Source organism: Pristis pectinata, chromosome 1, assembly GCF_009764475.1.
Source record: "Pristis pectinata isolate sPriPec2 chromosome 1, sPriPec2.1.pri, whole genome shotgun sequence".
Lineage (NCBI taxonomy): Eukaryota > Metazoa > Chordata > Chondrichthyes > Rhinopristiformes > Pristidae > Pristis > Pristis pectinata.
This window is the reverse complement of record NC_067405.1, coordinates 98,786,577-98,807,599: the sequence shown is the minus strand read 5'-3', so window position 1 is coordinate 98,807,599 and position 21,023 is coordinate 98,786,577. Positions and strand designations below refer to the sequence as shown.

General features: G+C 40.4%; 2 protein-coding genes across 2 annotated transcripts in view; one reads left to right on the top strand and one right to left on the bottom strand.

Moving 5' to 3' along the window:
- fsip1 (fibrous sheath interacting protein 1) overlaps positions 1–21,023 on the bottom strand; it is a 624,412-nt gene that overhangs the window by 287,808 nt on the left and 315,581 nt on the right. The gene's annotated exons all lie outside the window — the stretch shown is intronic.
- thbs1b (thrombospondin 1b) lies at positions 4,755–19,343 on the top strand. Its single transcript, XM_052010184.1, has 22 exons — positions 4,755–4,970; positions 5,099–5,186; positions 5,336–5,886; positions 6,263–6,338; positions 6,777–6,970; positions 7,053–7,181; positions 8,074–8,167; positions 8,890–9,066; positions 9,543–9,719; positions 9,856–10,029; positions 10,172–10,299; positions 10,388–10,540; positions 10,721–10,939; positions 11,442–11,549; positions 12,039–12,198; positions 12,736–12,854; positions 13,981–14,215; positions 14,350–14,577; positions 15,592–15,863; positions 16,577–16,674; positions 16,870–17,009; positions 17,312–19,343. Exons 2-22 carry the CDS (start codon positions 5,120–5,122, stop codon positions 17,317–17,319), a joined length of 3,507 nt encoding a protein of 1,168 aa, XP_051866144.1. The 5' UTR covers positions 4,755–4,970; positions 5,099–5,119; the 3' UTR covers positions 17,320–19,343.

The following is a 21,023-nucleotide window of genomic DNA, read 5'->3' as shown; positions in this document are numbered from 1 at the left end:
GTGGGTTTATATGCAGAAGAGTAAAAATATATTTGCCGCATTTAAAGTTTTCCTTTTGATTTCTCAACTATATTTTGTTCAGAAGATTTTCTTGACTTTAAATTAAGAATAACAGGAGGTATAGATCTGTCAAAATATGTGTTTCAACTTTGCATGTAACTATACATCCTTCAGGAGAACCGACTGCATCTGGAACTGAGTTGGTAGCAATTTCACCTCTATGGCTGAGGGATATGGGTTCAAATTTCACTCCAGAGACATAAGCACAGTAATCTAGGCTGACATTCCAGTTTTGTAATGGGAGGTGCTACATTTTGGATGAAATGTCAAATGAAGGCCTTTCCTTGAAAGGCATTATGTGGATTTGGAGCCTAGCTCAGTGCCAGATGGTCCGTCTAGTTTTATTCCTTCTGTTTCAGTGTACAACTGAGTGGGCTGCTCTGCATGTTAAATTAATACTTGAATGCTTGTTGTGCACTTCAAGCATTTTCCGTTCCCATTTCAGACTTACAGCACATTTGTCCCTTTTCCTGATCATGAATGTTTTTCCAATGCCTGCCCAAAGTTGCAGGTCCACTGTAATTGTGGGCCTATGTACCTCTGACTCACACCTACAGCATTCAATTATTTCTTCATCCATAGGGGCACAGGTGGAGCAACAAGGCACATTAAAGGCACATGTTGTGTATGTTTATAAATGTGTATGTTGAGCATGCCTCTCCAGAAGCAGCCAAATCCTGCATATACTCCTTTTCTTGATGTTTCCAGAGGCAATGAGTCACACTGGATATTAGTAGCTTCCAATATCCAGATAAGAATCCTGACAGAAAAATATCAACAAGCTATTTGACACTTGGGTGTATCCCAGCTGAGGCTGTTCTCAGCTTCACCAGACTCCCACCCACACATGTGCAGTTATGAGATGAAGGCACTGGACATATAGTTTCCCTTCATGATCTCAGGGTAAATGGTGACCTCCGAAAGTTCAAAAACTGGGTTTGGGTCATGCGTCGCAGGTTTAAGGACTGAACCAGACACCTTTCTGGTCTGGATGGGTCAGCAGCATTACACAAGGTGCATTAAAACTTTTTATATCTGCCCATTCCCAGGATGTGGTTGCTGCTAACAGGGAGAGCAATATTGTTGCCATTTTCTTGTGAAGATGAAGTTAAGTCACTTTCTAAAAATATGGCAGTCCGTTTGTAGCAGTTTGATACAAATAAGTGGGTGATTCAAAAGGCAGTCAAGCCAAACACATTTGTGTAAAGCAGGTGCTACGAAAAGGTAAAAGCAGGTTAGTGTGGCAGATTTTATTCCCTAAAATATAATAGTAAACCTGATGGGACCTCATAAGAAAAACTTGGAAGACCTGCATTTTGATGGGAACGTTCATCCTTTGAGCTGGTTAAGTATTTCTGAATGGAGTCACTTGAAATGGAGGAAACAATCTGATAGCAGATGTCACTTTTACTGATTTAATTTTAATCTTAATTTCCAGATCTTAAAAAAATCTGCATGCACATGTTCAAAATCTCACCATTCACTGAGGAAAAAATGTGATTCTGTACATACACGGGAAGATATAAATCACAAAACAGCAAAAGTCCAAGGTTCAACTATTTGTTCTGTTTCAAATGACTCTGTTCAAAAGTTCTAGATAGTGACCTCACTTCACTTTCACAGGGAACTGGCAGCAATAATGCCTTCCTTGGCAGCATCAACTGCATCCTGGAGGTCACATGATACAACAATGGCTTTGTTTACCAGTCAAGGCCATCAATCTTGACACACAAACAGAAATTGCTGGAAATACTCAGCAGATCAGGCCACATCTGTGGGAAAGGAAACATAGTTAACACTTCAGGTTGGACACCCTTTGTCAGAACCGTCTGACAAAAGGGTCTCCAACCTGAAACATTGATTCTGTTTCTCTTCTCACAGATGTGGCCTGACCTGCTGAGAATTTCCTGTATTTTCTCTTATTGTCTTAGATTTCCAGCATCTACAGTTTATTGATAATTAATCCCTATCAATTATCCTTTCACCGACTCCAGCAGACGAGAAGGAAAATTCCACTGATGGAAAGCTATGACAACCATTGGTCAAATTTCCTTCCAATCATGCCACACTTACCATAAGGCATTTTCAAAAATTACTCACACACCATATCATAATCTATCATTTCCTGATCCAACAAATTTTCAATTAAACTCATCAACACGCTGTCTGCTTTTATTTTGATCCACTCATAGATTTAACACTTGTTCACTTGTAGGTTAGGTAAAACTTTACCTTCCATTAACTGTTAACTATGTCCTTTGTTACTGCATGTAAAGAAGAAGTCAAGCTCTATGTTATCTAATTCATTTAGTTTCCTACAAACAATACTCTCTTGGCCTTTTTGGTCTCAGTGAGAACATAATTGAACTATAGAAAAGCTCTTCATAATCTAATCTCTCCATCTCGTGTGTCATTTTTCTCTTTCCCCTGGATAGAACTGTAGATAGTATTCAAAATACAATTGCACCAAAGTTTTATAATGTTTCAAAAACTGGAGAAACTCAGTGGGTCAGGCAGCATCTGTAGAGGGAAATGGACAGTCGACGTTTCGGGTCAGGACCCTTCATCTGGACTGGACCCAGCATCTGCAGTCTCTTGTGTCTCCATTTTATGAAGTTTCAGTTTTATTTCATTATCTGCTTCCCCTTGTGATTTGGGGTCTTTTTTGTCTATTTGAAGAAATATTTCAAATTTATTCCCAAATAGGACTGTCCCCTCCACTTCAACCATCCCTATATCCATAAGATCTATTTCATTTTCCCAATATTGTATTTCGATTTAAATAACATACCCTTACTCAGACTACTTCAGCAGATGCGTGACCTCTAGCTGTTAAGCCCAAAATGTGTCTATTTGTTCCATTTTCACTGCCTGTTATCTTAATAAGGTCCTCCGTTATCTTATGTAGCAGTCTCCATTGCAGGGTGACGATCCAATCTCAGAAATCCTTAGCGGAGTTGCATCTACTGGGGTAGAATCAATGTAAGGCTTATCAGAGGCATCTGGTGAGAGGAAGCTTAGTTGTTCATCCCAGGGCAGCATCTGTTCTAGGGCGCACAGACTTATAGAGGGCAACGTTCCTCACCACCACCACACCCCCCCCCCCCCACAAACACACACAGAGTCTGTCCTCTTCACCACATGGCTGTTGACACCCATTCATGGATAGACACACAATAAGAGGGGCACACCACCCTGCCCAGGGCTGGTATGGCATGTGAATCCATCTGAATGAGAGGTATTTGAGGAGGACAGTTACTCGGGGACAGTGATGCCTTGAGAGCTATTTACCTTCTCTCACTACCCCAATTCACTCCATGCTCACCTTCCGTATTTGGCTGGAAAGTAAAACCTCAGCGCTTCAATTGAGATTTTTAACCCTTTGACAAGGTTAAGAAGGACAAGAAATTCACACAAACTGTGGAGTGAACGTGTTTGGCTTTGGTAAACATTCTACGTTGTTCGCTAATCCTCCTTTAAACCGATCGATGAGTGCATAACGGTGCTTGGATATAATTGAAACCCATATATTAAAGGAAGAAATTGCATTGGTGAAAATTTTGCCCGTGCGTAAGACCTGAGTTGTTGAGTGTTGGGCACGGGGCATTGAAAAGGGGCAGGGGGCAGACATTCACGCGGTGCCATAACATTCTGATGAAGCAGGTCGGCTCTGGCTCCGTCTCTACTGCAACAGCCAAGAAAAAAATGCACCGACGTCAAAAACTATTTCCTGGATCAGATTTTTCCCCAATGACGTATAGCACAACTGGAAAACCAAATAAGTAAAATAGCACAAAAATTGAATTTATATGATTGCTTCCAATTACGTACATAGAATTGTTTTTACATATTTATTGAAATGTATTTTCTGCACCTAAAAAGTAACATTACTAGCATTATAAAGTTGTTCTGTGATTGATTAATGGATTACTCTCCACTCTTTGTATCGCATTAAGTAAATAAATAAAAAGTCCGTGTCTCTGTTTGCTCGACCAATGTATCAGGTGAATGTATTCGAAGACAATTTCTGGTGCGAGACTCATGAAGTGGAGTTTGGACTTCCGGTGTGAAATACTCGCACCGTCTGACTTGGAGGTGAGTCACTGAAACTCCAGTCAGACGCTGCGCACCGCTCGAAATCAGGCGACACACTTCCCCCTAGTGGAGGATTCAAAATCAGTCCGCAATCTCCAGATTATCCGCACTGGATGGACTCGCAAATTCTAATTTTTGAAGTGTTAAACATACTCATAATTTGCCGGAAACGCCCAAATTCATTGACATATTTTAAAATCTTTTTTTTCTTCTTGAACATTTCATCACATTTCTATGATAGAAGACTTAAAGTATTGTAATGCAAGGTTTTAAAGTTTTGTTAAACTAAGTGTGTGTGTGTGAGAGAGAGACTGCTGAAAAGGACTGTCTGGGTTAAGGTGAAAATGTGGATTAATTGATTAGGGCTCAGCCTGGCTCGAATTTTTCTGTAACATTATTTGAGTATTTTGGCTCCAGTCCACTGGAATCCGCCTAATTGCTTTCCTCGCCGCGGTCTGCCTCCTTTGGAACTGTATCCCTCTTGTTGTGAGGTAACTGAATAAACACAAGCTCGCTTCCTCCCAGGCTGCTGGTGATTGGCAGATGCTGAATGTAAGGAATGTGAGAGGGTATTTAAAGGAACGCACTCAGGCTCCACAGTAGTAGCGATCTTCGGCATCCTCAGCTTCAGGGGTTGCCTCTGCACAAGTGGCCAAGGGGGAAAGGCAAGCATCGCTCCAAGTCTTTGGTCACTCAGGGTACCCGCTTCTGCACTAGAACTTGTTCCACTTAGGATTTGCCACTGGCACCTCTTGCCTTACGCGGAACTATTACAGTGATACCGTTCGGTTCACCCGGAGATTACAAGAGTACTGGTCAGTGAAAGTTAGGCTGTAATAACACGGCCAGCGAGTTGCATTTTAATGGTTAAAACTGATTTCATTGTTGGAAATTATAAGCAGCTAAAACAAATCCTCCCCCCACCCCTCTTCTTTTACGCTAGGTAGTGAGCCCCTCTGCTAAAATGAAGCTTCTCCAAGGACTCTTCCTACTGTTAATGACCGTTGGCTGCTCGGCAAAGAGGATCCAAGGTGAGTTGGGTTTTGTATCCCACGCTGGTTGGGACGGGCGGGCTGGGTTCTCCTACCTGGAGAACAATTTTAAGATTGAATTTGGCCCCGTCTCCCTCACCCCGCCAACTATTTCTTCTCTCCCCCCCCCCCCCCCACCCCTTTTACAGATACAGGAGCGGATGGTGTGTTCGACCTGTTCGATGTCACTGGGCTCACACGCAAAAACGTTGGGGTGCACATGGTCAGGGGTCCCGAGTCTAACAGCCCAGCGTACAGGATCCTCAACCCCGACACCATCAGCCCGGTTTCGGACCACAGCTTCAGGGACCTGATCGACCACATTCAGCAGGAGAGGGGATTCATCTTCCTCGCCACCCTGCGGCAGATGAAGAAGACCCGAGGCACCCTGGTGGCCATCGACTCTGTGGATGGCACCCGCCTCTTCGAGATCCTGTCCAACGGGAAAGCCAACACCCTCGATCTGACCATCACCATCGGGGGCAATCAAAGCATGGTGTCCATCACCGACGCCCACCTCGCCAATGCCCGCTGGAAGAACCTGACCTTGTTCGTGCAAGAGGACGTGGCCACGCTGTATGTGGGATGTGATAAGGTCAACCAAGTGGAGCTGGAGAAAGCCATCCACAAAGTGCTGAAGTACGGCGACTACAAACTGAGGCTGGCCAAAGGAGGAAAGGGTCTCGGGAACAACTTCCAGGTATGAGCGAGGTGGGGCGGCAGGCGCGCATACAGGTAGGCGGAGAGAGAGAGGGGGGGGGGGTGGACGGGGAGGGCGGCGGCAGAGACAGGGAGAGCGGGGAGGACAAAGGGCGAGTTGGAGACAGACGGCGCCCGCACTCCACGGGAAAGGTTGGACACGGCCAGAAGGCTGGGGAAATATTTCCTTGCTGTCCGCTGAAATGGTTTGGAAAAAGTTTGCAGAATCAAGGACGGAGAGCTAACTTCATATAGCGGTGCCACGTGGGAGTTCTCATAAAATGCTAGATTTGCGCGTTAAACCGAAATTCAGAGGAGAGACCATAAGTAGGGTTTGAAGCAGCTCGAACGGTGTTTGTTCCTTCTTTCTGACACAGGGAGTCCTACAGAACGTCCGTTTTGTGTTTGGGACCGACATGGAGACCATCCTATTGAACAAGGGCTGTTACAGTTGTAAGTATTTGTCATGAATCGCGTCCAGGAAAACTCGATGCACGCCGTTGTCTGTAGTCGCTTCCCATATCGCTGCCACACTTTGAACTTGCAGTAACGCGGCCAGTGAGCCGCCTTGTACGTTGGCCCAAACAGTCAACTCTGGGCTGTCGCTTAATCAGTAGCCAACAGTCACAAAGGGGAGATCTTTTTCACTCAGTGGGTCCGAGGGCAATCGCCAAGCCAGTGATGCATTTTTTTAGCGAAGTCGAGCCGGTGCTTATAAGAGTTGATAACCTCACGGAGCACAGGTTCGTCGTGTGAGTGGGGAGGTCTGATAGTTGCATCCTACACCCACGCAAGTCACTGAGACCTTTAAGAGAAACCGTGCGCTGCCTTTGCTGAAACATTTGGCATTGCGTTGCACTGAATGGTGACCTGGTGAATCTTCTCTTCCAGCCACACGTGGGATCGTGTCTTTACCAATTGGGGGCTCTGAAAGCCCAGCCATCCGGACCAATTTTTATGGTCACAAAGCCAAGGACCTTCAGACCATCTGCGGCATCTCCTGCGAGGAACTATCCAACATGTTCACTGAACTTCAAGCTCTCAGGACCATGGTCACCCAATTGGTTGACAACGTCCAGAAATTGGTAAGGAAAGTAAAATAGTGTTTTAGAAATAATACCCTTTTAAGCCTTTAGGTATTGTAATTAATTCCATTTGCTTCTCTAGACTGCAGAAAATGAACTGATTGCAGAAAAGATTGGAATCAGGCAAATTGGAGGGTGCATTCACAATGGCATGATGTACAAAGACAAGGTTCATTGGAAAGTGGACAACTGCACGGACTGCACTTGCCAGGTATAAACATGCAACACCTGAACCCAGCCCAAATGCAACTTCCTTTTGTCTTCCAAATCAAATGATCCCAAAGTTTGTAAGTTACCATACTGAAGCAGCCACTTACAAAGTTGTATTGTGTGAAGGAAAATGAAGTTATTCAGAGACAGCTTTCTAATGGAAATCTACTGGTTTGGCAGGAGCCAGTATTCTAGGGCAGTAGCCAGTATTCTAGAGCAGTAGCTCCAGCCACTGCCAATGCTGCAATAGTTCCTTGAAAAAATATCCATAGTTTTTGCTATTTGGACTATTTGTCTGTATGAAATGGACTATTAGTGTTTATGCTCTGTAGTATTTGAGTGTCTGTAGGGAAATGCTGTCTCTGGCAATATCCTCAGGAGGGGAAGATCAGTGCCAAATAGCATTGTATTAGCTTGGAACTACATAAAAAAGACTAACCCCACCCCCCCCCCACCCAAAAAAAAACAAAACTGAAGCTCTCATTTCTATGAGAGCAGATTTATCCATACAGTTCAGTTCCTGTATGTTTCCAAATAATGATGTAAATCACCAAAAGTATGTTGGATGGGCACTATTTAATAATCAAGCATGCAATTTTCAAAATATCCATTAATAAATTGTGTACTTGGTGATTCCAAGTAGTTAGAAAGGCTTCCATGCAGTTCCTGTAGTCATTATGCATTCCCTTTCTGGCGCATGACATTATTCAGCCTCCAGCACTTTCTAGCTGAAGGCCAAAGCAACTCATAAATACAGATTTGGGAAATTAAAAACACATTTTAACCAACTGGTTTTGTGTTAGCTCAGACAGTCCTCTGTGTTGTCAGGTACTTGTTCACAAACATTTGCTACCACTGAAGCCACTTGCTCACCTTGTTTTTCTTCTTTTCAGTCATCTGTCACCTTTTGCCAAAGGATTTCCTGCCCTACTGTATCCTGCGCTGATGCCGTGGTCCCAGATGGGGAATGCTGTGCCCGATGCCCATGTACGTCCTGGTGAACAGTAACCTAAATTATATGAAACCTAATGCTAGGTTTGAGTACTGGGGGCTGGAGTTAGTGGGAGACAACATTAAAAGTGATCAATATTAGGTAGATTCCAATTCATACAACTTTTTGGAAAAGTGCCTGCGACGGAGGTACTTCTTTTCCCAATTTAAAGGTGACATTTTTATAAACGATCAGATTAGGCAGCAAATATTCCAATTTGCATTTAAATTTTTAACTTCTCTTTGTGGGATGCATTGGACAAAATTGGGAGCTACTTATGAAACATTACCTATGGGTATTTGTGTCGTGACATCCCCATGAATCCCATCAGAAAAGCTTTGAGACACAGCAACATAACTAGACTTGGTATTCCTTTTGGAATGGCATCTATGTTCTGCAGATTACCCATACTCTAATTGGAAGAACTCCTAATTTTCCAGCCAAGATGAAAAGGGATTACTTAATATTTCATGTGGAATTTTGGCTTCTCCCTTAACCAAGGACATTGAGGATTGAGACTAGATGCAATTAGAAAGATAACAGACCTCACCCAACATGCTTCTGTGGGTGTTAGCAGTTGCCGGAGGTTGGTGAAAATAAGGAAGCACAGACTTTACAATATGGTTAGTTTACAGTTTAAACATTGCTTTAGGATACTCCAGATCACAATTCCTTTCATTTTTGAGACTGCATTTGACATGCACTTAATCTCTTACAGCAATTCCGAATGAATCCGAGGCTGGCTGGTCTCCGTGGTCTGAATGGACTCATTGTTCTGTCACCTGTGGTATTGGAACTCAGCAGCGAGGTCGGTCCTGTGATCGGATTAATAACGACTGTCATGGGACCTCTGTTCAGACTCGCAGTTGCCACTTGGAAGAATGTGACAAGAGATGTAAGTTTTCTTTCCTATCTCCCACCCTTCCCCATCCCCCACAACTTTGCTTGCATGTACAAAGGCAATGTGATGTTGGGGCTGAATTTTAAATATAAGCACAACTGTGCACCTGCAAGAGCAGACACACAGTTCTGTTTCTTCCCTCTTGCACAAGAGCATGAACCTTGGCTGACCAAGCTGAGTAAACTTGGGAAATGTTTCTTCACAAAGTAAACTGAGTCCACTCTGGGCAAGTCTGTGTAAAATGTCAACAGGCAATGTCACAGTTAGAGAGCTGGAATAATAATCACCAAAACCGGTAAAAATACTGCTATATAAAATGGGTAGTAAAAATATTACCATTGTGACACATCTTAACTTGTATCTGTCCAGAATGCTGGTTTAATTCTTGAATTTAGTTCACTTCCTATTGAACTGAGACAATGAGTTACCCAGCCATCTAACAATAGGTTTTAATATTTTTTCTGTTCCAGTCAAGCAAGATGGCGGTTGGAGTTATTGGTCCCCTTGGTCATCTTGTTCAGTGAGCTGTGGTACTGGAGTGATCACTCGAATCCGCCTGTGTAACTCACCAATGCCGCAAATGGGTGGCAAAGAATGTGTGGGAAAGAAGAGGGAAACCGAAAAATGTGAACAGGTTCCATGCCCAAGTGAGTATTTGCTTAGGCTGCGTGGTTTTGTACTTGTGGAATTATTTATCAAACCCCTTACCGGTCAAAAAGCTGAAAACAGTCTTGAGACAATTGGCAGTGCAAAGTCCTCTAAAGCATTTGTTTCGTTTTTCAGTTGATGGAAACTGGGGTATCTGGTCACCATGGAACTCTTGTACCGTCACCTGTGGAGGAGGAATACAGAAACGCACACGTCTTTGTGACAGTCCAGCACCCAAGCATGGAGGCAAGAACTGTGTGGGGGAACCTCGGGAGACACAGCTTTGCAACAAACTAGAGTGCCCAATTGGTAAGCTTGCAAGTTTTCTATTTGTCTACAGCTTAATTACATTAATAAGGTCACAGTCTTTATTTTGTTCCAACTATATCTTTACTGTAACTTTACACAACAAATAGTCAATGGCTCATGTGCAAATTCATCTATATGACAGATGGATGTCTATCAAATCCATGCTTTGCTCAGAGCAAATGCACCAGCTTCCCAGACGGCTCCTGGGAGTGTGGTCCATGCCCGTCTGGTTACAAAGGAGATGGCATTCACTGTGAGGACATTAATGAGGTAAGTGTTTACTGACTTTTAGTCAGTACTGCATATTTATGCACATCCTAGATTCTTGTCTGTATATCAATTTTTGAATCTCTTGCAGTGCATGGATGTACCTGACACCTGCTTTCATGTAAATGGAGAGCACAGGTGTGAAAACACAGAGCCCGGTTACAACTGCCTGCCCTGTCCAGCACGGTACACTGGCAATCAACCATTTGGCAGAGGCATTGAGGAGGCTACAAAGAACAAGCAGGTGAGGTTAAAAAAAACTTAATGACAATTAATCTGTGGCATTTCTTTCTGTTTCAAAGAAAAAGCAAATGCAATATAAATTGTATGTAAAACAAGACATCACCAGAAATATTGGAAAATAAAAGTGTGATTATATTAGATATGCAAGTGAATAGATAATGTTTTTTTTATATATACATAGATCTGTGAGCCACGCAACCCCTGCAAAGATAAGACAAACAACTGCAACAAACACGCCAAGTGTATTTACCTTGGTGTCTTCAGTGACCAGATGTTCCGCTGTGAATGTAGGCCTGGCTTTGCTGGTAACGGCATCATCTGTGGAGAAGATACCGACCTGGATGGTTGGCCAAATAAAGATCTCACCTGTGTTGCCAATGCAACTTACCACTGCAAAAAGGTAAACTGGAAACACTTCTATATTAAGAGCTTCCTGACATTCTTCTTCAACATCTCAGGCTCATTAACTCATGGTCTTAAATTCAACGTGGTGTTTCAGTTCTACTGTGTGATGCGACACAGTCCATAACATGGACTTTACTGCAGAAATTTTAATCCTTGAATCAGGAAGTATTTTGAAGTAACACAAATTTAAGGAATGAAATGTATGGAATTACCTTGCCAGTTTATGATGTAATAAATCCTGTGTAATAACAGGAAAAGGATAGGGTGTGGTTTATGTAAGAAACTTCTGTCAGCTGTCCATTTAGTATTAGTTATAATAGTCTGTTCTGCTTGGATGTGCAAACATTTTTGTTAGACAGGTAGCTTTTAAATGGAATCAAAGAGAAAATGTCTGAAAACATTAATTCCTGCAGTGGCATCTTTCTGTGAAATTAAATTGACAGATCTTCAAGTATTATTGTTCACAGCTAAAGTGCGATTTTTTTTTTGATTTATAGGATAACTGCCCATTCCTCCCCAACTCGGGACAAGAAGACCATGATAAAGATGGAATTGGAGATGCCTGTGATAACGATGATGATAATGATGGCATTCCAGATGAGAGGGTAGGTCTTGAAAGATATTCTACACCATGCTATTTCTGAAAGGGCAGACAATACTAACAGAAAACACATTTTGCCCTATGACACTAACTCAGAAGAAAAATAATTACAGAATGAAGGCAAGATTCACTGGGAGCTCTGTATTCTGAACACATAGCATACAGCTGGCAAAACTGTCTGGGTACCTGAGAAACCTATTTGCAGAGTGCAAGATCATTTAAAAGGGAGGTTACTTCTGACTCTAGGCTGTGTTTTCATACCCACATTGGCAGATTCTGTGAGACAGTAACAGCTTCACAAGCAAACACCAGCATTCCAGCAATCTGACTCCTGGGTGTCCAAGACAGTCCCTCTAGATTTCATTTGAATAATGGAGTGTTTTAAAGAACACTTTTCCAAACTAAGTTGATGAAGTAGACTGTATTTAAGTGAGCACTGACCTTCTATTTAAAACTTGTATTTCAACCTAATCATACAACAATTTGTTTTCAGGACAATTGCCCATTCTTGTTTAACCCTGTTCAATACGATTATGATCGGGATGATGTTGGAGATCGCTGTGATAACTGCCCTTACAACCATAACCCTGACCAGACAGACACTGATGGAAATGGGGAAGGAGATGCCTGTGCCATTGATATTGATGGAGATGGTAAGAATGCTCTACTTGTAAGTTGAAGACCACAAGTAATGATTTAACACTTGTAATTAGTCACAGAAGGTCATATATCCCAACCTGTGTATGCTGTTTGTCTAATAGAGCCATCCTGTAAATCCCATTTTTCTGCTTTTCCTGCATTACTCCTGCAACCTTTTCTTCAAGTATTTTTCCAATTCCCTTTTTAAAGTAACCAATGAATGTGTTTCCACCAAGCTTTAAAACAAAATCATAATGCAGTACAATTCGCTCTCACTCTAAGTTCTGTTGGTGATAACTTCCTCCTTATCCATGAAACCTAAAGCCATTGATAAATTTTGAAATGCCTTTATTAAATCTCTCCTTGGTCTTTTTTCCCATAGAGAAGCAATATTAGTTTCACTAAGTCACTTCATCATTTCCTTTACTGGTATAAGGAGAATAATCCCAACTGAAGTTTAGTTTATAATAACAGAAACCTAGTGAAAGGAAGTCTATCCTAAAGCACCACCTCTTGGCCATATTGCAACAATGGTTTTTTTTGCTTTCCAGGTATTTTGAATGAGAAGGACAACTGTCCTTATGTATATAATGTTGATCAGAGGGATACAGATTTAGATAGCATTGGTGATCAGTGTGACAACTGTCCACTGGAACACAATCCAGATCAAGTAAGTATTTTTTAAATTATAGCCACCAAACCAACTACTGTAATATTAGAATATTTTGAGAAAACATTATCTTTCAAAATTGCACTACTGTTGCTTGCTATTACCTATGAAAAGCACAGAAAATATCTTAAAGAATATTTGACATCTGTGTAATTATAATGGAAGAATTCTGTCAGTTTCCACCTAAATTGCATCAGAGTGTCCTTGCAGTGACTTTTTTCCCCCCAGTCAACATGCATTACCAGTGAATCCCAATTTGGAGAATACAAAAAGTTGTAATAAAATGTAAACCTCTACCTTGACTTTCTGAATGTCTGCCATGGAACCCATCATAAACTTCAATTTTAAGTAGTTCAGCTTTTGCACTCCAGTCAGATGTATCTTCCAGCAGATCAGTGATAGGACTTTTAATGTTTTGTGTTTTTAAAATACAAGGTTACGAATCTTTTGCAGCTCATAACTCCCTAGAAAGTAAGATGCTATGATAGGACTTTTAAGAGAACTCTGTTCAGTTTAGACATTAAGATTATTCTGTTAAAGACCATAATGACTGAATGAGTCTAACCTTGTCAAAGTTATTGGGGAGATTGCAGACTGGACCAAAGTGAGCATCAAATGTGTTTTGTTTAAATGCATGGTGCTCTAATGGACTTCTGTAATAATAATCCAGAAGTCACTGTTTCACTCCACGCCATGTTGCTGAAAGATCCAAACCCGCACAGCACACTAATTAATATTATTAGTTCACACTGACTTAATACAGTGACTCTAGGCAGAGTCAATAGCTTAATGAATTTTGTGTATTTGACTGTGTAAATGCTGGATCACGATTAGAGCAGCCTAGTATTGTCCCTCATTGTCATAAAATCAGACAACACAGAAACCGGCCCTTTGGCCCACTGAGTATATGCTGACTTTCAAGCCCCTTTTGAACATTAATCACATTTTATTCTCCCCACATTCCCTATATAAATGTTGCATTCCAAATATACATCTGTTTGGTTTTGGCTTGTAAAATGACTGTTTAATAAGTAAATCAATGATATTTTTGATGCCAAAATGTAGTTGTATGGAATGCTTATCCATGACCAGAGTTATCTAATATGGATGTGCTAACCAATTCCAGGCTGATTCAGACTCTGACCTTGTGGGAGACAAATGTGACAGCAACCAGGATATCGACGAGGATGGTCATCAGAACAATCTGGACAACTGCCCCTACATTCCCAATTCCAACCAGGCAGACCACGATAAGGATGGCAGGGGTGATGCCTGCGATCATGATGATGATAATGATGGTATTCCTGATGACAAGGATAATTGTAGGTTGAAATTCAACCCCAACCAAACTGACTCTGATGGTAAGAGTAAAAAAAAATTATGTCAGTAGTGATTATTAGCTATAAACTTAGATGGGGAGGAATAAATATTAACTAATGGGAGGGAATACATTTTAACAGATACCTCTGCTTAAAATATCACTTCTTTTATACAGGTGATGGTCGAGGTGATGCTTGTAAGGATGATTTTGATGGAGACAATATCCTAGATATCTATGATGTTTGTCCTGAAAACTTCGACATCACAGAGACCGACTTCCGCAAATTTCAAATGGTACCACTGGATCCAAAGGGGACGTCGCAAAATGACCCCAACTGGGTGGTCAGACACAAGGGCAAAGAGTTGGTGCAGACAGTTAACTGTGATCCTGGCATTGCTGTTGGTGAGTGCTAAGCTTGCACAAATGGCACCAAATGGCCAATGTGTGGTTGAGACAACTTGTGGCCACAGTAGGTGGGAAAACTGATTCTTCATGCTAATGGTTCTGGTTTGATGTTCAAGCCAAAATTTGCTCTGGGTTTCATTTAAACGTTTGGCACCCACAATTTCATTGCCGCAATATAGGGCTGGAAATTTGCGAATCTAGGAAGTGAGGGGACAGGTCTCTGAGGAATTATCAGCAGCAGGCCTGAGGTATCTTTCTTTCCCATAGGCTCTCTGAATCAGAATCAGGTTTTTATCACTGACATATTGTCATGAAATGTGTTGTTCTGCAGCAGCAGTACAGTGCAAGACCTAAAACTTACTACAAGTTACCAATAAATAAATAAATAGCACAAAAGAGGAATAATGAGGTAGGGTTCATGGACTGTTCAGAAATCTGATGGCGGAGGGGAAGAAGTTGTTCCTGAAACATTGAGTGTGGGTCTTCAGGCTCCTGTACCTCCTTCCCAATGGTAGTAATGAGAAGAGGGCATGTCCCAGATGGTGAGGGTCCTTAATGATGGATGCTCTGGTTAGGCCTCCTGACACCTGGGGGGTGGAGTACAGCTTGCAGGGCATGAACTCCACTCAGTTAATCTTGGTCCTGTAACTGGCAGAGGACTCCTCATTGCATTCTTAAGCCAGCCTTCCTTCCCTTTCAGTTGGCCAGGCTGCTCGGGTATTTTGAGCAACAAGCAACAATATAGCATTAGGAGCCCCTCATAAGTACAGGTTCATATTCCCACTCTGGTTCCTCCAGAACAAGTCTGAAGGGATGCCTGGGGCTGACTCGCAAGTGCACAGTTCTGTGGATAGTAATTCTCTAGAGAGCAAGAACGTAGTGTAACTAGATTTGGAATACCTTCCTGAATAATCCTAGCTACCTTTTTTGTATGTGGTTCATAACATTCAAATTGGGAAAGATAGTTAATGAAGTGTTTTACTCAAAGCACCTATTATTTTTTTCAATTAGGATTTGATGAATTCAACGCCGTTGACTTCAGTGGTACTTTCTTCATCAATACTGAACGTGATGATGACTACGCTGGATTTGTTTTTGGATACCAGTCCAGTAGCCGTTTCTATGTGGTAATGTGGAAGCAGATCACACAAACTTACTGGCACGATACACCAACCAAAGCTCAGGGATATGCTGGCCTCTCCATCAAAGTAGTGAACTCTACAACCGGTCCAGGAGAGCACTTGCGTAATGCACTCTGGCATACTGGGAATACAGCAGGACAAGTACGTGAACTTTGAATACATCTACAAAAATATTATGACACAAATATTTTGCAAATGAAGTACTTTTTATGTTGCCCGTCAGTGGTACAGTTTATAGTAAGACTGCTGTGAAAATCAGTAGTCCTTGAGTTTTTGAACCTGAATCTTTCATTGTTACTTGTTAAGGATTAGAGAAGTGATTACAAAACAACTAAAAATATAGAATATCTCTTTGTCCTGTTGGGAATGGGAGGAGGCCCTTCAAGCCTGTTTCACCATTCAGTTAAACCCTGGCTGACCTGTTAGGGAAACTTGTCAGAAAGGCAAGGTATTAAAAGGCTATCAAATTTACCTCGTCCCATTCTGGTAGCTTCATTATATGATGACAAAGATTGAGTTTTGACTAATTATAGCAATCAATCTATTGATTCATGAACCCATAAGGAAAACTCCAGTGGTGAAGAGGTTTGGTTACCTTGGTCTCAAAGCTATAATTTTCCTTCCAAGTATGCTACCCTTGCCACCGTTGGCTCGCTCCATAATATTCCTGATTTAAGCAGCATTAAATTAAAATGTATTTATATTTGCCAGTAGGAACCATCTACATTTTGTTTAAAAGATGCAATAAACCTCTGCATATGCAGTACATAAAATTTGGCCAGTACAAGAGTAATTTTGAGATTCTTAGGAAGGAATTAAATAATAAATCTTGCTTTTTTTTTCCCCTCTATTAGGTTCAAACTTTGTGGCATGATCCTCATAACATTGGCTGGAAGGACAAGGCAGCTTATAGATGGCAATTAACCCACAGACCAAAGACTGGATTTATCAGGTAATTGCTTCACAGCCTACACTTTGATATTTTGCTACATTATTGACAATGGTTCATTTTGCTTATAAATATCTGCGATAACATTAGCTTTTGAATCACAAGATAAATTGAGGATGGAATTCATTTGAACAATGACAAACCCTGCAGTAATTTTCCTGTATCAGATTGATGAAGATTTTGGTATTCATATTACAGAGTTGTAATGTATGAAGGGAAGAAGATAATGGCAGACTCTGGAGCAATCTACGACAAGACCTATGCTGGAGGACGGTTGGGTCTCTTTGTCTTTTCTCAAGAAATGGTTTACTTCTCCGATCTTAAATATGAGTGTAGAGGTAAGGGTTATATCCATATTATTAGGAAAAACAAAAATTGAAGGTCACTGCTAAATTTCATAACTAAACCTTGTGCTAATTATACATGTACTAATATGTGCTTGTTCCTTGTTAACACAACATGGACAAGACTAACTGACAAAAAGTGCTAGTAAAGTGAATGGGTTGGTGAACTTTATGTTGGTAAAATTATTCAAAAACAAGAACAAAGCAGACCTGAAAAAGTGATAATTGTGTATTAAAAATCAGGATCTTTCTGAGTTGGATTTTTAAAAGTTTTGTTGTCTTTTTTTCCCCCACAGATTCTTAATGTTAACAGTCCTGGATGTGGAAATGTTCAAAAACTGGTGTTGCACCTATCTATTTTCTTGGAACAAATCCTGGGGCCATTGTTTCCTTCTTCCTTGTTTTATTCACGGAAAGCACATGACCTGCATTGGCTGATAGAACTCACTGGATGTTATCAATGTAAAATACAGCAATGTCTGCAAGGAAATTACTCCCTAGATCACGACTGACTATAGTTACTCGTTTCCACTTCTGACAAATGCAAATTACAATTACATTAAAAAAAAATACCTCTTGCATCTGGAAAAAGCTTTACTCAGCAAGTCATTAATCATTCCAATCCTACTACATCTCATAGCTGGAGGTCCCGTGGAAGGAGACTGCACACTGTTAATGAGACTATCTCTGCTGTGGACTGTTATTTTTTTTTAAAAAAAGAAATGAGGGCCATTTTATGGTGAAAGGATAACTGAGGTTTAAATGAACAGAAAAGAATGTGCAAGGGGGTGGGAGAACTGTTACAGCTTTCTTATGTGGAAATATATCTGGAAGAAACCATGGAGGAACTATTACTTATTTTGTATTGGACCTTATTTGTTTCTTTTACTAAATTAATATGTGTAAATACTAGCAGAATTAGCTAGTTGATTACATGTAACATGAAAATCTAATTCCATTGACCCTGCCCCCATCCCCAATCATATCAAAACAAGCCAGCTCTCCAGGTATGTGCTGAAAGATTAAGGTAGAGGCTGGAAAATCTATCTTCAGGTCTTGTTGCCAGGAAGAATTATGGAAGATCAAACATAACTTTGGCTCCTATAGGATAAGATTGTTGTCACTTGCTTTTATTCCAAGTGAAGCTAGTCTGATGGCAAGTTAAGTTAGAAGAGCAGTCCACAAGCATTCTCCTCTGCACTGATACTAGCCTCCATGGAAGGAGCATTTGCTTCAAATACTATGGTTAAAAAAGGCACAAGTAGACAGTTGAGAGACTGCTCTTCTCTTAAACTAACATTTGTTAAAATGGCAAATTGTTGTGCCTGTAGATATTAAAAAAGAGTCATAAATTATTTATTTTCTTATCCTGGGTGAAATAAGATTGAAGGACACTTTAAAAAATAAATGCGGCAGACTATCCATGAGAGTTTATCGTAGTCTTTGTAAGCATTCTAAGATTGTAAATACAGTGATTATTTATTAACATTGTTCTATATTGATGCTAGCTAGTTTAGGATTTTTTTATTTGTTCAAACGTTGTCCCACTGCCCAACTAAAAGGGTAGCCCATAGGTGAAGCTGAAAGTGGGGGACTCTGCAGGAGTCTGTAATCTTGTTTTTTGCAGGCTGTTGGGCCTTGAGATGCAGTTGTCTTTATTCTGCTCCTAACAAAGTAGCCCTTTTAGAGTCTAGAACTTTTTTTTTCCAACCATGTGATACACATGGATCTGTATGGTTTCCAAAAAGTGAAAAAGGTGAAACTTCTCTATGTACAAATATTACCTCATTGTTGTATGATCGATAAGAACCTTTGGATCAAGCAGCAGAAAACCTTGCTCACGTGTCTAAAGTCTCTCGAAGCTACTGTAGTATAAAAAAAAGGCTGTGTACATAGACAAAAATTTATTTTTACATAAGAAAAATGTATTGCCCCAGTAATGAAAGACATTAAAAGCAACCAGTGTTCTCGAACTGGCTTGTGTTCTTTTCTCCCCAAACAATTGTATGTCATTGCTCTTTTTTAAAAGAAAAATGTTTGTATAAATTATTGAGTTTTTCTGTTGCAACTTGTAACATTAAGCAGGTAAACAAATCTCATTATTTTGTAGATATGCTATTTAAGTAATTTATCAGGAAATGCTACCTAGAGTTAGTGTTTCTATCTGTATGAAATCTTTTGCACACTGAATTAAAGATGTTGCTTTTTACATATTTTTATCAATAGGAGTTGCTTTTTTGTACATCTTTCTAACCATATTACATTTAAAGCTGTTCAAATCAAACAGTGCTGTTTATAACAAACATGACAATAAAACATATAGAACCAGCCTTTCTGCTTGTGTAGTGTTTGACAATCCATTCAAGACTGAAGATATTTTCAGTTGGCGTGTTAAGTACATCTGCAGATCAACAGCCTTGTTCACATTCCAATTCAACATCTCAATGCTATTTGATAAGGTAAAGTAAAGTTGATCATGTAAAATGGGTCTGAAAATACACTTTTAATTCCCTTCATTAGCTTCCAGAATAAATACACTGAATATAGAAATTTTGAAGATGTTTTCAGTTACCCCCACCTGTCTAACAGTGCCCCTTGAGTACAATAAGCCTATCCTCCATGAAAGGAAAGGATAGCCATTTTGTTTGTGGACCTATGTCAGTAATTGTTTTGGCATACATTTGCTGCTGGTGATATGATATGGCTTTTGCCATCTTAATCACCTGTTAATGACCTCCAACTTAGATTTCTAATATATTTAGATTCCGATCATAATTTTCCTAATTTTTCTCAAATATCAACATAGTTCTAGTCAAGAAGTGGATTCTGGAAGTTCTCCATCTGACTATGTTGATGGTAAAATCTCCAATATTTATTTCAATAATGCAATTGGACAGTACTACTGACCAAACGTATACTCTCAGATTGTTTGTGTTACTGTATCATTTTCACTTACCACAGTTTAAGGAACAATATCCGAATTCATGTAATGAAATGAGCTAAAAGTGATCTAACATTGTCTTGTAAAAATTACAGATGGAACAGTTCAACTTTATTTATACATACACTTGTATCTGGTATTCAACCAATTTCATTTTAAAAGCCATTATTGCTTCTGCTTCCATCACCTTTGTAGGCAGTGATGCAGGAACATTTTTCCTCGAGCTGCTTTTGATTCTTTTGCCAATCACCTAAGATCTGTGTCTTTTAATTCTCAATCCTTCAGCTAAAGGGAACAGTTTCTCTTCCTTTACTGTTCTAGACCTACATGATTTTGAAACTTTCTCTTAACTGTCCTTGCTCTAAGGAAAACAATTCCAACATCTCTGGTCTGTCCCTCACCTCTGGAACCATTCCAGTAAATCTTTTCTATACTCCTAATTCTAACTGGACATTTTAATCAAATTATGGCCCATTTTTTACTAACTGTTCAAAACAAACTTTTTCTGCTTCTATTGTCTTTGCCCAGGATCTTTACGTCCATTTAGTAGATTTCTGAACATGAATTAAAGCCTTTATGATTTATTCTGCTGTTCTTCCTACGGAAATATTATCATTTTACACCTCTGTGGTTAAGTTTGATCTTCCATACAGTATGTTCACCCACTGACCTGTCTGTCTTTACATTCTCTAGAAGTCTGTCACTATCTGCCTCACTGTATTTCTATGTTTTGTGCCGTAAGATTTGTAATTGTGCCTTGAATATATCAAGTGTATTATCTAGGGCCTCTGGTACAAGTGAAGTCATAGCATCAAAGGGAAAACACTCCAGTGGTTGGAGACATACCTCATTCAAAGGAGGCTGGTTATGATCATTGGAGGTCAATCATTCCAGCCACAGGACATCACTGCAGGTGTTCCTCTGGGCAGCGTCATTGGGCCAACCATCTTTAGCTGCTTTATCCATAACTTTCCCTCCATCGCAAGTTCATAAATAGGGATGTTTGCTGATGAATATTCTTGCATGGGCAAATAATTTTGGACTGCAGAAGTGCTAAGCACTGAGCA

Excerpts from the sequence above, each read along its gene's own strand:
- thbs1b (XM_052010184.1), top strand. The coding sequence starts at position 5,120 with ATGAAGCTTCTCCAAGGACTCTTCCTACTGTTAATGACCGTTGGCTGC. Across the intron at positions 7,182-8,073 it reads GCACGGACTGCACTTGCCAG|TCATCTGTCACCTTTTGCCA; the intron begins GTATAAACATGC and ends TCTTCTTTTCAG. Across the intron at positions 12,855-13,980 it reads TGGAACACAATCCAGATCAA|GCTGATTCAGACTCTGACCT; the intron begins GTAAGTATTTTT and ends AACCAATTCCAG.